The sequence below is a fragment of the Silurus aristotelis genome (assembly GCF_946808225.1).
Source record: "Silurus aristotelis genome assembly, chromosome: 26".
NCBI lineage: Eukaryota > Metazoa > Chordata > Actinopteri > Siluriformes > Siluridae > Silurus > Silurus aristotelis.
Genome location: NC_139599.1, coordinates 10123959 through 10145249, shown reverse-complemented (window position 1 = coordinate 10145249; position 21291 = coordinate 10123959). Strand labels below are relative to the sequence as shown.

Here is a 21291-nt window from a genome sequence, read left to right as displayed (position 1 = left end):
ATCTAAATTGGAGCAGCGGCTGTCGTGTCTGCGAGAAAGAGTGTCATGCTGAAAACAAAGCTTGACATGAAGATTAACCAAGAGTTTTTCTGGACAGATTCACAGGTTGTTCTGGCATACATTAACAATGAAGAACAAAGGTTTCATGTATTCGTTGCTAACCGTGTGCAGCTCATAAGAGACATTACAGATCTGAGTCACTGGCATTATGTTAATACAACAGAAAACCCAGCTGATCACGCCTTTAGAGGGCTTCATGCCTCTGACATCTCTTCATTGAATTGGTTATCAGGACCCAAATTTCTGTGGGAGCTAGAAGTAAGTCCAACACCGTACAATCTGTCAACCTACTTGTTGGTGACACTGAAGTTAAATCAGTCCAAACATTTGTGACCACAATCAGCAACAGTACGGACATTCTTAGTCGTTTCAGCTGATTTTCTTCTTGGTCAATGCTTCTAAAAGTTGTTGCAAGGATAAAAAGACTGGGATCAAAACAGAAATTCACCAGTGATCATGTGACTGTCGAGGAGCGTCAGAAGCCTGCTAAAGTAGTGATTAAGCTTGTGCAACAGGAAGCATTCTCCAAAAAAACAAGAATGATTGAGAAGGGAAACTTTCTTCCAAGTTCTAGTGCACAATACCACCTAGAGCCTATTTTCGACAAAAGTTCTTCTTCGTGTAGGCGGAAGACTGAAAAAGTCATCACTCAGTCCAGGACTAAAACATCCAGTGATTCTCCCAAAGGAGAGTTACATCACCAATATAATTCTGTCACATTACCACACCAAGGTTTTTGGATCATTGAAGACAGCAAGTCAGTTGCCAAGCTGATACACAAGTGTGTGCAATGCCGAAAACTTAGACGACCAACAGAAGAACAGCAAATAGCAGAACTTCCCAAAGAACGTGTTGAAGTATCTGCTCCCTTCACATTCTGCGGCATTGATTGTTTTGGGCAATTTGTCATTAAGAGAGCTCTCAAGGAATACAAGAGATACAGTCTAATATTCACTTGTCTATCATCTCGAGCAGTTCATATTTAGATGATTAAAGATTTGTCCACAGATGCCTTTATTAATGCCTTGAGGTGCTTTATCAGTCTTCAGTGTGACCATGGTACCAACTTTGTGGGAGCCAGAAATGAGCTCAAAGAATCAATTAAACAAGTTGACCCCAAAGCTCTGGAAGTGTTTCTCTCTAAGAAAAAATGCGAGTTTCTATTTAATGCTCCCTCTGCATCTTACGCTGGAGGCATCTGGTAGCGTCAAATTCGAGCTGTGCGAAATGTACTTAATGCTACACTTACTAGGTAGGCTTGATGATGCTTCACTTAAAACACTGTTCTATGAAGCAATGGCCATAGTTAATAGTCGTCCACTAACGGTGGATGGCATTAATGATCCAACCTCTGACTCCAAACCATTTAATATTGATGAAGTCAGATGTCGCCCTTCCACCTCCAGAAAAAATTTGTCAAAGAAGACATGTATGCTACAAAATGAGGGCGTGGAGTCAAATACTTGGTCGAGCAGTTTTGGGGTCGCTGGAAGAAGAGTATCTTCTTAACATTTCAATGCACCAAAAGTGGCATACTCCTCGCCGAAACCTCAGAGTAAATGATGTTGTAATCATCAAGGAAGATATGCTCTCAAGAAGTCAGTGGCAGTTAGGCACAGTGCTAAAATGCTTTCTAGTCATTACATACATTCATGAAACTGAAAGGAGGTCATGTAAAAGTTCAGAATCATGTTCTGATTCATTTTCAGTTTGTTCTGTTGATTCATCATTCCATGATTGGTGGGAGTGTAAATGTCCGTAAATGGTTGTGTCACTACATTTTTCTTGAGCATGTTATGTGCCTTATGCAGTAGGGGATGTAACGCAAAAGTAATTAGATCAGCAGAGAGAAAAGCGAAGATTCATGTTCATCCACAGTCTATGAATATACATGTGTTTTCCAGTGAACAGAGGCTAAATTCTGCTTAATTTCATCTTAGTTCCCTTTGGTAAATCAGAGTGTATGGGACGTCGACATATGTTACGTGTTGTAGTTTATTTCAAAGTCCTATGAGCTTGTTAGCATGTACATGTTGATCATTGAGCTCTGCTTGGTAATTAATCCTGGGTGGTTCCATGAAATTCCGGAGTAAGAACGGGAGCTTTAAGGATAAATTGGACTGTAGTTAATTTCAACAGTCTCCTACACTGACTCAGGATTACTTTTCGCTTCTGATCATCAACACTGTACCCCGCAACATTGTATATCTGCTATAAATGGACATTCGGTGCAACCCAGATGAGGATGGGTTCCCTCTTGAGTCTGGTTCCTCTCAAGGTTTCTTCCTTATGCCATCTCGGGGAGTTTTTCCTTGCCACAGTCGCCACCGGCTTGCTCATCAGGGACAAACTTACTTATAAAGAACATATTCACTTTTAATTACCACATTATTTGTGTAAAGCTGCTTTGAGACAATGTTCATTGTTAAAAGCGCTATACAAATAAAAATGAATTGAATTGAATTAATCGTTTTATATTGTCTTCATTCTCTTCATCATTTATATTTCATCTGTTTCTCTGTAAATGTGAACTTTATTTATAGTATTTTTTGTATATAAGTAGTATTTATTTGTTATGTTGTTTCTTTGTGTAGTTTCACGGTGCTGTGCAAACTATAGCTTAATGGTGCTCTTCACGAGCGAAATAAAGAAAGAAGCACCAGTCGGAAACTCTCTGTGTCTCGTTTATGGATACCAATGGGCAGCTACACATGGTAATGATGGTATTAAGGGCTGGATTGATTCAGGTAGGACACCGCTGATGGGCTAGGTGTGAAATTAAATGTCAGTTAGTTAATGTACACATAGTTAATGTAATTTAAATGTTATAACATATCTCTTAGCCTTAATAATAATTTTAACACATTTCGATAAAGTTTGCTAATCTAAGGGAAAGCTTTATTAATCACAATGTAGCTTTCTCTAAAAAAACACAAAGAATTCTGTTTCAAAACCACTTAATTACACACATCCTTCACTTAAGTAGAAGTACAGATACTCATGTTTTAAAATACTTTAGTAAAAATTGAAGTATTGACTATACTTTTTTTTCCCAAGTTAAAGAAAAGAAGTTTGGGCTCTGACATGTACTTAAGTAAAAAGTAGCCATTACTACTAACTGTTTAAGTGTCACGCTGGTAACTGGACGTAACGTCATATTAATATTAGGGCTTTCAATCGATTAAAATATTTAATCACGATTAATTGCATGATTGTCATGAGTCAACTCAACATTTTACCTTAAATTAATACTTTTCAAGTTTTTATTATTCTAACCAACATGGGCATGGACAAATATAGATGCTTTATGCAAATGTATGTTCATTATTAGCTAAACCATACTTAATATATTCTTGTAAATGTTTTAAAGTAATTATGGTGTTTTAAATTACGTAAATCATCAGAACAACAAACAAAACCTTTGCTATGTTTCCACATGGATGGTTAATGAGGTGATACCGGAGAAACTATACCTCTTCTAACTTTCATACGGACTACATAATAAGATAATAATTGTATATTTTAAGGTGGACATTTCAAGCTTTTTATTAATATTTTTATTATGTCTGTGAGGCAAGTATTCACTGAGATTCAGGTTGTTACATTTAGGTGTCTGTTAGGAGAGATGACAGAGTCAGAAACGGCTTTATTTTACAAAAGCAGAGCATTTTGTTGTTATTATGAGTGTATACAAATACAACCCCAAATCAGAAAAAGTTGGGACAGTATGGAAAACGCAAATAAAAAAAGAAAGTAGTGATTTCTAAATTTACTTTGACTTGTATTTCATTGCAGACAATATGAACACAAAATATTTCATATTTTGTTTGGTCAGCTTCATGTCATTCAGACCTGCAACACATTCCAAAAAATTTGGGACAGCAAAGAATTATCACTTTGTAATGTTGCCATTCCTTAAAAGACATTTAGGGACTGAAGACACCAAGTGATGAAGTGTTTCAGGTGTAATTTTGTCCCATTCTTCCTGCAAACAAGTCTTAAGGTGGGCAACAGTACGGGGTCTTCGTTGTCGCATTTTGCGCTTTAAAATTCGCCACACATTCTCTATTGGAAACAGGACGGGACTCCAGGCAGGCCAGTCAAGTACCCGTACCCTCTTCCTCTGCAGCCAGGACTTATGTACTCAGGTAATGTGTGCAGAATGTGGTTTTGCATTGTCTTGTTGAAATATGCATGGACATCCCTGGAAAAGATATCTTCATATTGTGCTCCAAAATCTCTATGTACTTTTCAGCATTAATGGTGCCATCACAGAAGTGCAAGTTACCTTTGCCAAGGGCACTGACACAACCCCATACCATGACAGACCCTGGCTTTTGGACTTGTTGCTGGTAACAGTCTGGATGATCCTTTTCTTCTTTGGTCCGGAGCACACGGCCTCCATTCCTCCCAAAAAATACCTGAAATACTGATTCATCTAACCACAGTACACGTTTCCACTGTGTGATGGTACATCCCAGATGCCTCTTCTGGACACTGTTAACATAGGGCTTCCTTTTGGCACAGTACAGTTTTAACTGGCATTTGTGGATGTAACTACGTTTTGTGGTACTTGAAAAAGGTTTGCCAAAGTAGTCCTGAACCCATGTGGTGATATCGCATATAGATGAATGATGATTCTTGATGATGTACCGCCTGAGGGATCGGAGATCACGGTTGTTTAGCTTAGGCTTGTGTAACCGCTTTCTCAGGTTAGTGTAACTAATACCTAATTTAAGCATTAAGAAAATAAAGCTGGGCTAGTTTCAAAAGCTCTAGATACGACTATGGAGCCTGAAATAGTAAACGGTCATCAGAGAACAGACAACACAAAACAGGTAAATTTGAACAAATGTATTACACAAAATAAATGCCAGTTATTTACATTCCCTGCCTACCTAAGAAGGCTTCCTGAGTGCACAGCGCACAATAAACTAAAAATAAAAAACCTCAAATGAAGAAAGGGTCCATGGAAGTTGTTGATGTGTGTGTGTGTGTTTCATAGAATATGTTCTTTTCACTACCCGGGTAGGTTTACGTATGTTCTTATCTGTATCACAAATGAAGGCACAGGATGATGCTGGTTCCAAAGATGCCACGGCTGGCCACACCGGGCTCTTGATCCGTTCACTTCTGCGGTTGGCTCGCCACTGACCGCAAGTGTCCGATTCAGATGGTCTATCCCTTTCTAAAAACCAATCGGAGGTATCTTGAGAAGCTCACTCTCATGCGGCTTATCTCTCTCTTACACAGCTTTTAACCAGTCCTCGTTTGCTTTTTAGCAACTTTTTCACCGGAAGAAAAGCGTGCTTGTTATTTAAGTGAATTACCTGGGGTGTATGGGCCACCCACAGGCAGAATAGAGAGTTGCACTCCAGTAACCTTAGGTGGGTTACACTTGCGACCTTGTCCTTTACGCACTGAAGTTCCTCCAGATTCCTTGAATCTTTTAATTATGTTAAGCACTGTTGAAGGTGAAATATCCAAATCTCTTCCTATCTTTCTTTGAGAAACATTGTTTTTAAACATTTCAATAATTTTCTCACGTATTTGTTGGCAAACTGGCGATCCTCTGCCCATCTTTGCTCCTAAAGGACTAGACCTTTCTTGGATGCTGCTTTTGTACCAAATCATAATAACAATCGCCTGTTGACATCACCTGTTTCAAATCACATCATTATTTAACCAATTTACCTAATTTCTAGCCCTAAATTGCTACTGTCCCAACTTTTTTTGGAATGTGTTGTAGGTCTGAATGACATGAAAGGATGTATATTTACAAATGACATGAAGTTGACCAAACAAAACATGAAATATTTTGTGTTCATATTGTCTGCAATGAAATACAAGTCAAAGTAAATTTAGAAATCACTACTTTCTTATTTCATTTGTGTTTTCCATACTGTCCCAACTTTTTCTGATTTGGGGTTGTAAAAGTAGACCCTTTACAGTTTGTAATGATGTATTGCTCTTATTTATATAATCAAAAAAGACTAAATATTTTAAGCAAATTTTGGCGTTATGAGAAAATAATTCCACAAAAGCGTTTGTTGACCCCAGAGGGTTAATTGTGCGCATCATGGTGGATAAATTTCGCCTCTTTTCTATGCATTTATTTATATTTTTTTATAATCTGGTCAAACAGAAATGTGCACATTAATAAAATTAATGCCTGCTAACACTTTCATTTTGACAGCCCTAAATAATATATTAATACAAAACGCATTTCCAATTGTGTTACCTAATAAATGTGTCCAGGATGAAAATCCACCATATAGAACACAAGCAGGGAAAAGATGATGGTGATCAGCTATGTCTCTGTTCTCAGTCATGTTTACATTACTGACTCCCTCTGTCTCATCCACATTAACCCTATACTTCTTGTTGCCTTCTGCCTTGCTCATTGTTAGCTTTGTAAACTATCCTACGTCTGTGGTGCGATAGCTGTGCAATGACAGGAAATAGGTTAATGGGCTGACAACAAGTAGAAAGTACAGATATTTTGTAAAAATGTAATGAGTAAAAGTTAAAAGTTGCCCAAAAAATCAATAGTATAGTACTGATACCAGAAAAATCTACTTAAGTACATAAATGAAAGTTGTATTTCTAACCAGAGGTGGGAAGTAACAAAGTACAAATACTTTAAAACAAATACACTGAACCCCTAACCATTTATCCACAGACCAAGATAGGGTGTTTTATTCTTATAAAGAATGCCTTAATGTAATTTTTCTAATTCTTACTATGTTTTCCCTTAAAACAATATTATCTTGAACAGTTTTAAATGCGTTTTTCTATGTCAAAGACTATCAAATGTAGTACATAATAGACTTTGATCGCCAACACATTGTAAGTAATGAAGACTTGTCTACTGCCATGTTAAAAGAGAAGTCAGCTGTTTGTGTAAACAAACAGGAAATGAATACATACTTCATGCTCATATTTCATGCTGGAGAAGGTGCTGCATTTTCAAATACTGTTCTGTTGTAAAAAAAACTTTCTTTGATTTCAGATTTGTTTGTACTGTAGAAAATAATATCACAGACCACAATACCTAATGATATCACTCTGTACAGAGGGATGAGAAGCTTCTGGCAGCCATCAAGGTGTGCCCTCTCTGTTCTGCATTTAACAATGTTGACATGATGTAAACATTTTTCTATCTGGTGTTGTTTCTAGCTATCAAACAGAGCTTATTGGGTTGGACTCTTTTTTCTTAGATTTCTGTTAAGTAAGTAAAAAAGATTGATTCAAAAAATGGTTTGAAATGGAATCTGAATCTTTTACACATTTGATGTAAATTAAGAACACTTCCTTTTGGGGCATATGAGGAAATCTTGACAACTCTGCTCTATCACTTTCTGGGTGCATAATATGCAACGTTTAGTAAGAGAAGCAATAATAAACAATCACCATATCAGGGCCTAACGCAAGTTACATGCCCCAGTATGATCATAGAGGCATTGCAAGGGCAGTACAGTCACAGCAGAAATTTACACTGCAATTGTGATCAGAACAGTTAAAAACAAATAAATAAATACTTCAATACTGCATACAAGAGACAAATTATAATACATATTCACTTCATTTTCAATCACAGCATTTCATGTCATTGTACACAATCTACAATTCAATAACACAGTTTAAAGTTGTATTCATTTGTTAAATATTTATATGGAAGGTCTGTAGAATATGTCCTGTTTGGAGGTCCCTCAAGAGTTTGATAAAACTTTCTTTTTGCTCCATGGAACAAAATGAAATGGACAGCTCTAATGGTCTTTATTCAGTAATATACTGATTTTTAATATGTGCAATGCTCATGCATGGGTGTTTCTTTCTCCTTTAAAGGAAATTACTTAGTTCATTGTATCCACAAGAATCTTGAGAATAATTCTGTAGGCACAATCTGTACTGTTGCCTTGATCTGTGTTTATTTTTTTCTATAAAGATGAATTATTAACAGCTGAGCTGTGACTACATCATCCCAGACGATGCATCAATGCAGTACACAGTTGAAGCAGGTAACACATCAGCTTCCCTCAAAGAGCAAGCAGGGTGGAAAAATGGATTGTTGAGGTAACCTGCAATTACACAAAATATCACTGCACAAGAAACCTCTATTTCAAGTATCAATTTCTAATATACAATCTACAGCCAAACAGGTGACAGCAGTTCTACGTATAAAATAATACATACAGGCAAAGAGCTTTAGTAAATGTTCACATCAAATATCAGAATGTAAAAAATAACGCTGCAGTGATGGGAACTGTACAATTAAAAATTAGAAAAAACATTAATCTGCAGTTCAGTCATGTTTTTACCCACACCCTTCTGTGTAAACTCTAGAGGGCAATATTTAGAGAGTTTCTAAAATACTCAGGCACCAACATGCCAATAGCCAATTGTCACTAAGGTGAAGATTTTTCCTTCATTCTGCTGTTTTATGTGAACATTGACTGAAGCACTTGACCTAGATCATACAATCTATTGGTTGATGGTATGACAGCCTGAATGAGTAGGTATTCAAGTGGTTCTATTAAAAATGCATGCATACAATACAGTAAATTGAAAGAATGATTCATAGGGTTGTATTTTCATTTTGTTTTCTTTTTGTTTTGTTTTGTTTTTACAATCAAAGCTTTTAAATTTAGTTGTGTCTGGGTTTGACTGTTATTGCTGCTATATAGAGCAGTTAGTTACCAATTTATCAGAGGGCAAACACACTTTTTTCGCACACATTCACATTAAAGGTAATTTAAATTAATCAATCCACCTACCAGTATATCTGAGAAAACCCAGATAACTCAAAGAAATACCCACAAACCCATACAGATATGGGAAAAACATGCAAAACTCCAAACAGACAATGGTTTGTGTTTAGGACTGACTCTGTGACCCTGGAATTGTGATAAAGCAGCACAGTGCAACTGCCGTGAACAGCAATACTTTACAGCAATGTTGTTTTTACAGAAAGTGTCTAAATGAACAATAAATAAATGGAGAGACATGGATACTCACTGTGTGCCAGGTCTTGTGTCTGGCTACACAAGTCCATCGTAGAGTGACAGTGCCTGTACAATGGAAGGATCTGCCTTGGAACCCTCCTGAAATTCCTGTAGTGTCAACATCCCATCTGCATTCTGGTAATAAAGACATGCATTCTTTCCTCAAACTCAAACTTAGAATCAGTAACAGGGTTTTGCAATGCAACAATTCTGTCACTGTGCCAAGCTAGTAAAATGCTAAAATTGATCACAGCTGCTTCTGTAAGTAAGAATTATCTATTGTTTATGTGTATACATCTATAGTGCATTCATAATATACAGTAAAAGTAGCCAAACATTGGCTCTGAGTACGTGTTTTCAACCGTTTTCAACCATTTTATGTTGCTTGTGTTTTCTTTACATACAGGTTTTAAGTTAAAACATGATAAAATCATCTAATCTAATCTAATCTAATCTAATCTAATCTAATCAAGTCTTAGCATAGGGTAAATGCAACCTCAGATGACCAGCACCACATGACCTAGTACTCTGTTTTTATGTTTAAAAAAAAAAATTTGAATCTATGTGTGAAAAAACTAAGTACACTTTATGATTTAATAGCTTGTAGAGCCGCTGTTAGCATCAATAACTTGAAGTAATTGTGTACTGGATGACTTTAGTAGTCTCTCACATCACTGTTAAGAATCCTGGCTAACTCTTTTTTACAATGTTGCTTTATATCCCTGAGGTTTGTGGGCATTTGTTTATGCACAGCTCTCTTAGGATTCTGTTCTTTTTCAGACATTCTAATATAGATTCGCTGGTGTGCTTTGGATCATAGTCCTGTTGCTGCAAAACAGACCCAAATCATCACCCCTCTACCACCATGCTTGACAGCAGGTTTGTGGTGTTTTGTGCTGATATGCTGTGTTTGGTTTTTGCCAAATGTGGCTCTCTGCATTATAGCCAAACATTTCCACTTTGGTCTCATCTGTCGGAAGGACTGCATCAGAAGTGTTGTGGATTGTTCAGATGCAACTTTGCAAACGGTTCTTTTTAGATTGAAGAGGCATTCTCTTGGCAATACTTTTAAACATACTTCTTCAGTTTCTTGCTATTTGTTTTGTCATAAATTTCACATTTAACATGCTAACTGAGGCCTGTAACTCTTGTGTTTTTTGCAATGTCTCTATACGTTGCACAGTCTGACCTTGGGGTGAATATTCTGGGACATCCACTACCGGAAAATAGTCTGTTAACACAGACCTGAATGCTCCAGACCAGCAAACTGATAAAATTTGGTATTTTATAGAGGTGGCTACACTTGCTGATGATCAGTTAATTTTTCTTCTTCTTCTTTCGGCTGCTCTCATTAGGGGTCGCCACAGCGGATCATCCGTCTCCATACCACCCTGTCCTCTACATCTGCCTCTTTTACACCAACTACCTGCATGTCTTCTCTCACCACATCCATGAACCTCCTTCTTGGTCTTCTTCTTTTCCTCCTACCTGGTGGCTCCATCCTCAGCATTCTCCTACCAATATACCCCATGTCCCTCCTCTGCACATGTCCAAACCATCTCAATCTTGCCTCCCTCACCTTGTCACCAAAATGTCCAACATTCGCTGTCCCTCTAATTAACTCATTTTTAATCTTGTCCATCCTCGTCACTCCCAACGAAAACCTTAACATCTTCAGCTCTGCTACCTCCAGCTCCGCCTCCTGCCTTTTACTCAATGCCACTGTCTCTAAACCATACAACATCGCAGGTCTCACCACAGTCCTATAAATTTTTCGTTTCATTCTTGCAGATACACTACTATCACAAATCATTCCTGTCACTCTTCTCCACCCACTCCACCCTGCCTGCACTCTTTTCTTTACTTCCCTAACACACTCTCAATTACTTTGCACTGTTGACCCCAGGTACCTGAACTCCTCCACCTTCTCCACCTCTTCTCCCTGCAACCGCACCACTCCACTGCCCTCCCTCTCATTCACACACATGTACTCTGTCTTACTCCTACTGACTTTCATTCCCCTTCTCTCCGGCACGTACCTCCACCTCTCCAGGCTCTTCTCAACCTGCTCACTACTCTCACCACAAATCACAATATCATCCGCAAACAACCTGTCCATCACCACTGCAAACAGGAAAGGGCTCAGGGCCGATCCTTGATGCAGTCCAACCTTCACCTTGAACCAGTCTGTTGTTCCTACTGCACACTTCACTGCTGTCACACTGTCCTCATACATGTCCTGCACCACCCTCACATACTTCTCTGACACACCTGACTTCCTCATACAATACCATAACTCCTCTCTTGGCACTCTGTCGTATGCTTTCTCTAAATCCACAAATACACAATGCAATTCCTTCTGTCCTTCTCTATACTTCTTCATCAACATCCTCAAAGCAAATAAGGCATCTGTGGTGCTCTTCCTCGGCATGAAACCATACTGTTGCTCACAGATGGTCACCTCTTCTCTCAGCCTGGCTTCCACTACTCTTTCCAATAACTTCATGGTGTGACTGATCAACTTAATTCCCCTGTAGTTACTGCAGGTCTTCACATCTCCCTTATTCTTAAAGATCGGTACCAGCACACTCCTTCTCTATTCCTCAGGCATCCTCTCACCTTCCAAAATCTTGTTAAAAAATCTGGTTAAAAACTCCACTGCCATCTCTCCTAAACATCTCCATGCTTCTACCGGTATGTCATCTGGTCCAACCGACTTTCCACTCTTCATCCTCTTAATCGCTGCTCTCATTTCCTCCTTACTAATCCTATCCACTTCCTGCTTTACCAACTCCACATCATCCAACCTTCTCTTTCTCTCATTTTCCTCGTTCATCAGCTGCTCAAAATACTCCCTCCATCTTCTCAACACACTCTCCTCACTAGTCAACACATTTCCATCTCCATCCTTTATTGCTCTAACTTGCAACACATCCTTCCCAGCTCGATCTCTCTGCCTGGCCAATCGGTACAAATCCTTTTCTCCTTCCTTAGTGTTCAACCTCTCATACAGCTCCTCGTATGCCTTTTCCTTGGCTTTCGCCACATCCCTCTTTACCTGCTGCCGCATCTCCTTGTACTCCTGCCTACTTTTCTCATCACCCTGTCGATCCCACTTCTGTTTTGTTAACCTCTTTCCCCTTATGCTCTCCTGCACTTCCACATTCCACCACCACGTCTCTTTCTCTTCCTTTCTATTTCCAGATGTCATACCAAGTATCTTTCTAGCTGCCTTCCTCATCACTCCTGCAGTAGTTTCCCAATCATCCAGCACCTTTTCACCCCCACAAAGCCCCTGTCTGACCTCTTCCCTGAACCTCACACTACAGTCTTCCTCCTTCAGTTTCAACCATCTTATTCTTCTTTCAGTCCTTACTCTCCTCCTCTTCTTCTTCGCCACCAAAACCATCCTACAGACCACCATCCGATGCTGTGTAGCTACACTGTCCCCTGCTAACACCTTACAGTCTCCAATCTCCTTCAGGTTGCATCTCCTACATAGAACATAGTCCACCTGTGTGCACCTTCCTCCACTCTTATAGGTCACCCTATGATCCTCCTTCTTCTTAAAATACGTATTCACCACTGCCATTTCCATCCTTTTAGCAAAATCTACCACCATCTGCCCTTCCACATTTCTCTCCTTTAGGCCATACCTAATCATCACCTCCTCATCACCTCTGTTCCCTTCACCTACATGTCCATTGAAGTCTGCCCCGATCACCAATCGTTCATTTCTAGGTACACCATCTACCACTTTATCTAATTCACTACAGAATCTTTCCTTCTCCTCCATCTCACAGCCGACTTGTGGAGCATGACATTTATCATCATCCCTTCAACTTCCACCTTCACGATCAACACCCTATCAGAAACTCTCTTCACCTCCACTACACTCTTACTGTACTCTTCCTTCAGAATCACCCTTACACCATTTCTCTTTCCATCCACACCATAATAGAACAGTTTAAACCCACCTCCAATGTTTCTGGCCTTACTCCCTTTCCACTTGGTCTTCTGAACACACAACATATCTACCTTTCTCCTCTCCATCATATCAGCTAACTCTCTTCCTTTACCAGTCATAGTGCCAACATTTAAAGTACCAACCCGAACCTCCACTCTCCTACACTTCTCCTTTCCCTGCCGTCTCTGTAGAAGTCTTCCTCCTCTCCTTCTCCTCCTTCGGCCAACAGTAGCCCAATTTCCACCGGTACCCTGTTGGCTAACGATACCTGTGGCGGTCGTTGTTAACCCAGGCCTCGACCGATCCGGTATGAAATTCTTAATCGTGACCCGCATATTTGATTTGGCACATGTTTTACGCTGGATGCCCTTCCTAACGCAACCCTCCCCATTTATCCGGGCTTGGGACCGCCACTAAGAGTGCACTGGCTTGTGCAACCCTAATGGCTGGGTTCTGATGATCAGTTAATTAAGGGCATTTAATTACCAGCACCTGTCTGCTTCTTCGCCTTTTCAATGTTATGAATGCATCCATTTTGGCTTTATTTTTGTAAAAGGAATAGTCACAGGACAAGATAATTTTTTATTATGTCCTGATACATAAAACCATAAAATTGAAAGAGGGTGTATTTTAATGTTCACATGCCTGTAAATTTAATGGATGAGCTGTGTATCTGTCAGGGATCCACCAGCCACACCTTCACCTAACCCACCTATCACTCCAGGCAGCGCTCCTACCTACTAATCATCTACACCTGGCAATTATCAGCCTCCACGCTATATAACCTTTGTTTCCCACCAGCTCATTGTCCGTTCTACAGTTTAAGCTGATAAACATAGTTGGACTACCCAAGCTGCGTACGCTACTGGTCTGGTCTGGTCTGGTCTGGTCTGGTTTGGTTTGGTTTATCTTTGTTTGCGGGACTCTGTTTAGTTCTTTTGAACTTTCTGGTCATAGCTCTCACCAGGGTTATTAAACCTGGAGTTTCGTTCTGGTTTGCCGTTTTTTGCCTTTGCCCTTTTGTTCTTCATTAAAAACCTTTGTGGATTACACTTCTGTTTCCGGCACGTTCTTCCGCCTGACAGTATCTAATAAATAAATTATAGAAATAAAATATTTTAAAGCACTATTGGAAATATTTCTCTGTAGCAACAAAACATTATGCTATTTGTACAAACAATGGGCCATTTCTGATATTTCTAGAGATCTTTTTATAGTGGAATTCTATATTTGGTGCAGACTAAATTTAGACTGAAAGACTGAAACACTGCATTTGAATTTTAGTAAGGTCATTCATTACATTATTTTACATATATGTACATTAACGCATACTTTAAGACATGACCAGTCCCCAACCTTTTTTGCGCCACAGACCAGTTTAATGTCCGACAATATTTTCACGGACTGACCTTTAAGGTGTGGCGGATAAATTCAACAAAATAAAATGATACGCCCGGAATAAAAACTGAAATTTTCAAAATATAATAATAAAAAACGTAAATCCACTGTGTTGTTTTTTTGTTCATTTTGCTAGCTTGGGGGTTTTTAGCGGTAATGTATTATGTGTAGGCAGCCGGAGCAGCCCCTTTAAGAAGGTAGCGGATGGAGGTAAGACATGTGACCGAGGCATCATGACCTGCATCAAGAGTGAGTCATAGACAGATGTGGTGGAGAGAATCCGGTAATTTTCCGAAATAAAACATCATTCAGAATCAGATAATAAATAAAACGGAAATAATGTAAGTATGTATTCTTTCTGTGCGGCCCGGTACCAATTGACCCGCGGACCGGCCAGGGGGTTGGGGACCACTGATCTACATGATGAAAAAGAAAATGTGACAGACCAGGCCACTTTCTTTTATGGTTCAGTCAAGTTCTTATACCCCATGCAGGCTTTTTTGGGAGTGGACAGGTGTCAGCAAGGGCATCAGACCAGTTTGCACTGTATGTTCTGATACCATTCTATAAGACACAGCATGAACAATTTCAGCAATTTGTGCTATAGTAGAGCTTCTGTCAGATCAGACAAGATAAGTACATTGCTAAGTCTTGGGTGTCTCTGACCTTGTCACGTCACTGTTTTACCAACTATCTTTCCATGAATGATTTGTGGTAGGTACTAACCACTGCATACCTGGAAAGCTTTTTTTTTATCTAGCCATTACAATTTGGTCCTTGTCAAAGTTGCTCAGACCAGTTTGCATGCACATGTTTCCTGCTTCCAACACATCACTTCAAAAACTGACTGTTTACTTGGATCCTATTTATATCCCACCGCATGACAGATGCCATTTGAATGAGATAATCAATATTTTTTACTTCATGTGTCAGTGGTTTTAATATTATGGATAATTGATGTACAGTATATTAATGATTTGAAAATACTGTAAACTTCACACTGATCTGAAACAACAGTAGTAATGTTTAAGAGGTGATTTATTTTCTTTAAAAGACTTGTCTTCTCATGATTACTCATATTGGATGATTTACCTGCATTACATAGCATGCAAGATTTATTTGCATGCATGCAAGTGCTGCTTATTTAAAATAAAATATTATTATAATGCAATTTGTAACACAAAAATAATTATGAATTTAGGTAAAGGCTCTAAATATGTTTCATAAATCTATTTTTAGTGCACTGCATACACTTATACACTGCATAGATGCATACCATTAAACAGTAGTGGGTCATACATTTCACACCTAGGCCTTCAGTGGTGTCCTACTTGAATCAATCCACATCTTAATACTATTATTATATTAATAAATGTCTTTAATGAAGCAAGAAACCCAGTTAACAAAATTCAACAAGTCTCCTTTCACTGCAGTCACAGCTGCGCCACCTGCATACATAATCTACTGCATAAGAAGCAATAGTAAATTTATTTAAATTACCCTGTTTTTTGTGTTAATTTCTGTGCATTTTTCCCTCATTTTAGTTTTCCTGGGTATTTGAAATGAATAGTGAAATGAGTTTTTTAAAATGTGATCAAATCAAATCAATCATCATATCAAAGGTCACCAAATCAATTTCTTCTCTTCTTTTAGTCATTGTGGAATAAAGAAACAGCTATTAAATCCACACATATATATTTGAGTTTGTGCAGTTTGCTACAGATGCAGGTCTATGCCTGTTAGAGGACCTCAGAGTCGTCAACTTGAAATCTTGAAGCAACAGTCTTCAAACAACATGCATTTGAAGCTACAGGGTGCCTGCAGGGTTTATCATAAATGGCTTATGGCAGTTCCCTTTGACCTCAGCATCATCGATGGCTAAAATATGACTGGATAGAAACTCTAACCTAAAATTACACTTAGTTGCGCTGCTAATTGAAGCAGCACATCTGAGAGAAAAGATATCAAATGAAAAGTATAGACTATTGCAAATAATTGTATACATATTAATAGACAAAAATATATAAATATAAATAAATGTAAGCCAGTGAGTCAGAGTTTAGATTAGCAGTGAAGGCCTTGCTGGCCCTGACAGCCCCCCACTGCCTTAAAATCTTCTCACATAAATAAATATTAGAAATATGTTTTGTAACTATTTGATTATTTTTTGATTTTTACCACCATTATTACTACTACTTATAATTAGTGTAATTCTCAAGTATTTTGTGCTAGTACACCACTTACTATACGTCACAATGCACATGCCTTAAATTATATATTGTGTATATGTAGTAAATTAGGATAAACTTATAACAATACCTTTTTCTCAGGTTAATAACATTTATTAAGAAAAATAATACATTGTTTAAAAAGGGAGAAGAAATGCAAAACATAAAATTGCTTCTTTTTTTTATTATTAACGAAGTTTATTTTTATTAACATTTGTGATGATGTTTTTAAACAATTGGGAAAAAAAAAAAAAAAAAAAAAAATATATATATATATATATATATATATATATATATATATATATATATATATATATATATATATATATATATATATAAAAATATAATGTGCCCACAATAGCCTCAGATTCCTGTTTTTGTTTGACACGAGTGTAAACCAATGTGGACTTCTGTTGTTGTTGTCAGGGATTCCCCTGCCACGCCCCCTTTGGTAGCTGTCAGGGATCCCCCTGCCACGCCCCCCTCGGTAGCAGTCACCCTGCCTCGTTTTGCCGCGCCGGCTTTGATTCCTGACAGCTGTAGCTCGTTTAGGGGATGACTACATAAACTCACGTTCTCGAGTCACAGGCTGTCGGTTCTTGAAGGTCATGCTGGTGATCGCCTGGATCCATACAACCAGCCTTTCGAGCTGGTTCGGTCTCCTAACTCCGTCTCCGTATAGGATTACTCGTTGCCATCGGAGTTTACTTTTGTTTTCCGGACATTGCTTTCCATGTTGGATTACTTGTCCCGAGTGGATAACTCTCCAATGGTGGCTCTCCATGACTTGTGTGTGTTTTGTGTTGAATAAACGATGATTGAGTTACTTCCGCTTCCGCGTTGTGATCGTCACCCTGACAGAAGAACTGACCAAAACCGAAATCAGATTTGCCCTACCGCGATCTCAACCGCAATGGATTGGCAGCCGAATCCAACTCCCGATTTCCCCCGGAAGCTCCATGCCACTTCTAGTGGTTCAGACTCACCAAAGCCGGATTATGCGAGCGCGGGGGGATTTTCGGCTCGTTTCTCCGGTGAGAACATTGAAGTGGGGGATACTTCTACGGAGCATCTGCGAGTATGTGGAGGTAAATCTTTCCCAGCTCTCCTCCGAACGAGCCAAGATCGCCTTCCGCACTTCCCTCCTGTCTGGTGACACTCTCTCCAAAGCAAGCACGCTATGGAGCGCCAAGGGAGGCGATTTTGGCTCATGCACCAGCTTCATCAGGCTTCTCTTGGGGATGTTTGGGATGGATGTGGCGAATCTCCACGTGTCTCCGTTCCAGAGCTTCGACGAGCGCGCGTCTCCGTTCCAGAGCTTCGCCGCCTGGCCGTGAAGGGAGTGTCGTACCGCCGCCAGACCGCAAGAAGGAGGTCGTACCACCACCAGGTCGTGACTCGGACAAAATGTCACCACCAAACCCTTCCTAAAGGCCTTTCCCGCAAGTGACGAGGTGACCAGGTGACATCAAGCCTCCAGGTGCATGTGAAGATGGCGTGGTGGTCCAAAGGTCCCCATCCCAGGCTTTGGTAAAGGCACCTTCCCTCTGCTGGATCTCTCCGAGGGTGAAGCAGTGTGTAAAGACCCTTTGGGGAGCTCCATCACTCCCCAAGGCCCCTGTGACAGCCACAGGCCGTTTCCAGAGCCACCCGATCGTGAAGTCGCGGTCCCTGACTCCTCTGAGGGCGACCCCACAGACTCAAGCTCCTCTGGAGACGATGTCTCATCCCCGAGCTCCTTGGTGACGTCTCGAATCTAAACTCCTGCAGAGACGACGTCTCGCTCCCGAGCTCCCCTGAAGGCGATGCCTCGCCTCCATGTTGGATTACTCGTCCCGAGCGGATAACTCTCCAATGGTGGCTCTCCATGACTTGTGTGTGTTTTATGTTGAATAAATAATGATTGAGTTACTTCCGCCTCCGCGTCGTGATCGCCACCCTGACAGTTGTACCCTATCCACTCAAGGATTTGATGTTTTGTGCATTTTGAGATGCTTTTCTGCTAACTATGGTTTTACATAATGATTGAGTTACTTTTTTCTTTATAGAAATTCTAACCATTCTGGCATTTTCCTCTTGACTTCTTTTATAAACAAGACATTTCCCACCACAGAACTCTTACTCAAGCAATGTTTTTTTTTTTTTCTTACCATTCTGTGTAAACCCTGTAGAGACTGTGGTATGTGTACAAATCACAGAAGATCAGCTGTATCTAAAATTAATCTAGCTGATCTGGTAATAATATCCATGTCATATTAATGGAATTCTGGAATTTTATTTGAACAGTAACTGAAGTTCTTGACCCATTTCTGCAAGCTCCTGCCACATGAATGTGCAAATGTAGAGTTGTTCCTAATAAGCTGGAGGGTAAGTGTGTGCGTACTTATAAGAGCAATGGACATACTAAACAAACCTAATATTTAGTGTAACAAATTTTTTTTGCATCTTAGAAAGCCTGCTACAGTTTTTCTAACCACTTTGACATTGACCATTATGCTGAAGTACAAGCATGGAAGTGTTATGCTCCTGATTTTATTTATTTTTTGGGCAGGTCAGTGAGTATCACAGCATAGTTTTGGATAAACCTCAAATACCATTCAACATTGAAAAAAGAATGTCACCCCACCCACACAATGCTGCTGGTTATCCTCTGATGGCCTCCACCTTACCAACATGTGGGCAGATCCTGCCATTACCTAAGATGTGTCCATGGTATAAGATCTTACTTTTTTTTGCCAAGTTGCAGTTTGCCCGATTTGCTGTCAATACAGCATTAATGATTCTCTGGAATACTGTTACCAGCTTGTCTTCTCATTGCCTTCTTGTCGCCTACTGTATGTAGGTTGCTGCAATGTCCTCTGCTTTTTAAAAAATCATCCCTTAGTCTAAAATATTTAGCTGTAGGTCCATGTTGCCTAAACTGCATAACTTTAACATGGTATAAACCATCAGTAGGAACTCAAAACGCCTCCTTTACTATTTGGCACAACAAATTACACAATCAATTACAAATATCTAATGTTAAAAACTTTGCTCTACCCAGCCTCTCTATCAGGAAGATCCTCTCTCTGCTAAATTTATATATATATATATATATATATATATATATATATATATATATATATATATATATATATATATATATATATATATTTTAGAATAATACCTCTAGGGTTCTTCTAAGGACTTCAGTGGCAAAGGATTCACTAACCTCAAACCACCCAGTGGGGAACATCCAATCAGCTCTGCCTCACTCCCTGATGTTCTCAACCTCTTCTAAGCTCATTTTGAAAAGAGGAACATGGAGCCTTTGCTCAAAACAGAGCTAGTACCAGGTGAACAGCCGATCATAATCTACCTCTGAAGTGTGCGCTACCCTAGTAGGGTGAATGCACAGAAACCAGCTGGCCCTGAAGGCATCCCTTGCTGAGTACACAGCGCATGCATGGAGCAACTGGCTTAGGTCTTCACAAACATCTTTAATCAGTCCTTAGCCCAGACAGCTGTCCCCACCTGCTTCAAGTCTGCTTCCATTGTGCCAGTGCCAAAGCACTCTGCTGCAACAAAACTTGTTGACTTTTATCCCATTGCACTCACCCCTGTCATCACAACGTTCTCCGAAAGATTGGACCTCACCCACCTTAAAGCCTGCCTGCCACCCACATACCACTTTGCCGATTGGCAGGCTATCATCACTATTTCCAGAGTGCTTCATTCTGCCTTGATTCACCTGGACAACCCTGACACTTATGCTAGGATGCTGTTTGTTTATTTCAGCTCAGCTTTTAAGACAACTAGCCCTTCCAAGCTAATCTTGAAGCTGAAACAGCTTGGCATCAGCACGTATCTCTGTAATCATCTCTGGACCATGGACTTCGTTATAAACAGACCACAGTCTGTTTGACTAAACACCATCATCTCCTCTAGTCTCACCCTTAGCACTGAGGTTCCTCTTTTATACTTACTTTTCACCCACGACTGCTTACCTGCCTATGCCTCAAACAGTGCATTTAGTTTGCAGATGACACCGCCTGATGATCATAGTTAAGCATAAGATGGCTTACATGGAGGAGATCCAGCACCTAGTAGCATGGTGTGAGGCCAGTAACCTGAAACTCAACATCAAGAAGAAGAACGAGGTCATTGTGGATTTTAGATGAGCTGGCAATCACACTCATGCCCTGATTCACATAAACAGAGGTACTGTTGAGCATGTACTCAGCTTCAATTTCCTTGGAGTCCACATCTCACCTGGTCTCTAAACCTTTCTCTCCTGGTCAGAAGAGCACAACAGCACCTGTATTTTCTGTGCTACAGACTACTGGAGAACCTTTACCACTGTACCATTCAGAGCATCCTCGCAAACTGCATCTCAGTGTGGTACAGCAGCCACACTAATTCAGATATAAATCATAAATCATTGGCACTCAGCTACCCACCTTGGAGAACATTTATTACAAACGCTTTCTGCAAAGGTCAAGGGGCATTATCAAAGGTACCTCACACCCCAACCATGAACAATTCACCCATCTCCTATAAGGCAGATGCTACAGGTGCCTCAGAGCCTGTACAAACAGACTGAAGAATAGCCTTTTTCCTGTGGCTGTTACTGCACCTTCTGTACATTATTTAC

General features: G+C 39.7%; 3 protein-coding genes across 6 annotated transcripts in view; all 3 read right to left on the bottom strand.

The window, feature by feature from the left end:
- LOC310720836 (uncharacterized protein) overlaps positions 1 to 13485 on the bottom strand; it is a 116735-nt gene extending 103250 nt beyond the window's left edge. Inside the window, exon 1 of the mRNA XM_083531953.1 lies at positions 11647 to 13485. Within this exon, the coding sequence (XP_083388079.1) occupies positions 11662 to 12861 (1200 nt within the window). The 5' untranslated portion in view covers positions 12862 to 13485 and the 3' untranslated portion in view covers positions 11647 to 11661. The remainder of the gene's footprint in view (positions 1 to 11646) is intronic.
- Positions 6732 to 21291, bottom strand: part of ncs1a (neuronal calcium sensor 1a) — a 50341-nt gene continuing 35781 nt past the window's right edge. For all 4 annotated transcript variants that reach the window (XM_083532035.1, XM_083532036.1, XM_083532037.1 and 1 more), the window contains 2 exons: positions 9079 to 9200; positions 6732 to 8141 (listed from right to left, as the gene is read on the bottom strand). In XM_083532035.1, the coding sequence (XP_083388161.1) occupies positions 9102 to 9200 (99 nt within the window). In that variant the 3' untranslated portion in view covers positions 6732 to 8141; positions 9079 to 9101. The remainder of the gene's footprint in view (positions 8142 to 9078; positions 9201 to 21291) is intronic.
- Positions 10380 to 21291, bottom strand: part of LOC310720668 (uncharacterized protein) — a gene marked incomplete at its 5' end in the record, with an annotated part of 579035 nt that continues 568123 nt past the window's right edge. Inside the window, one exon of the mRNA XM_083531443.1 lies at positions 10380 to 11104. The remainder of the gene's footprint in view (positions 11105 to 21291) is intronic.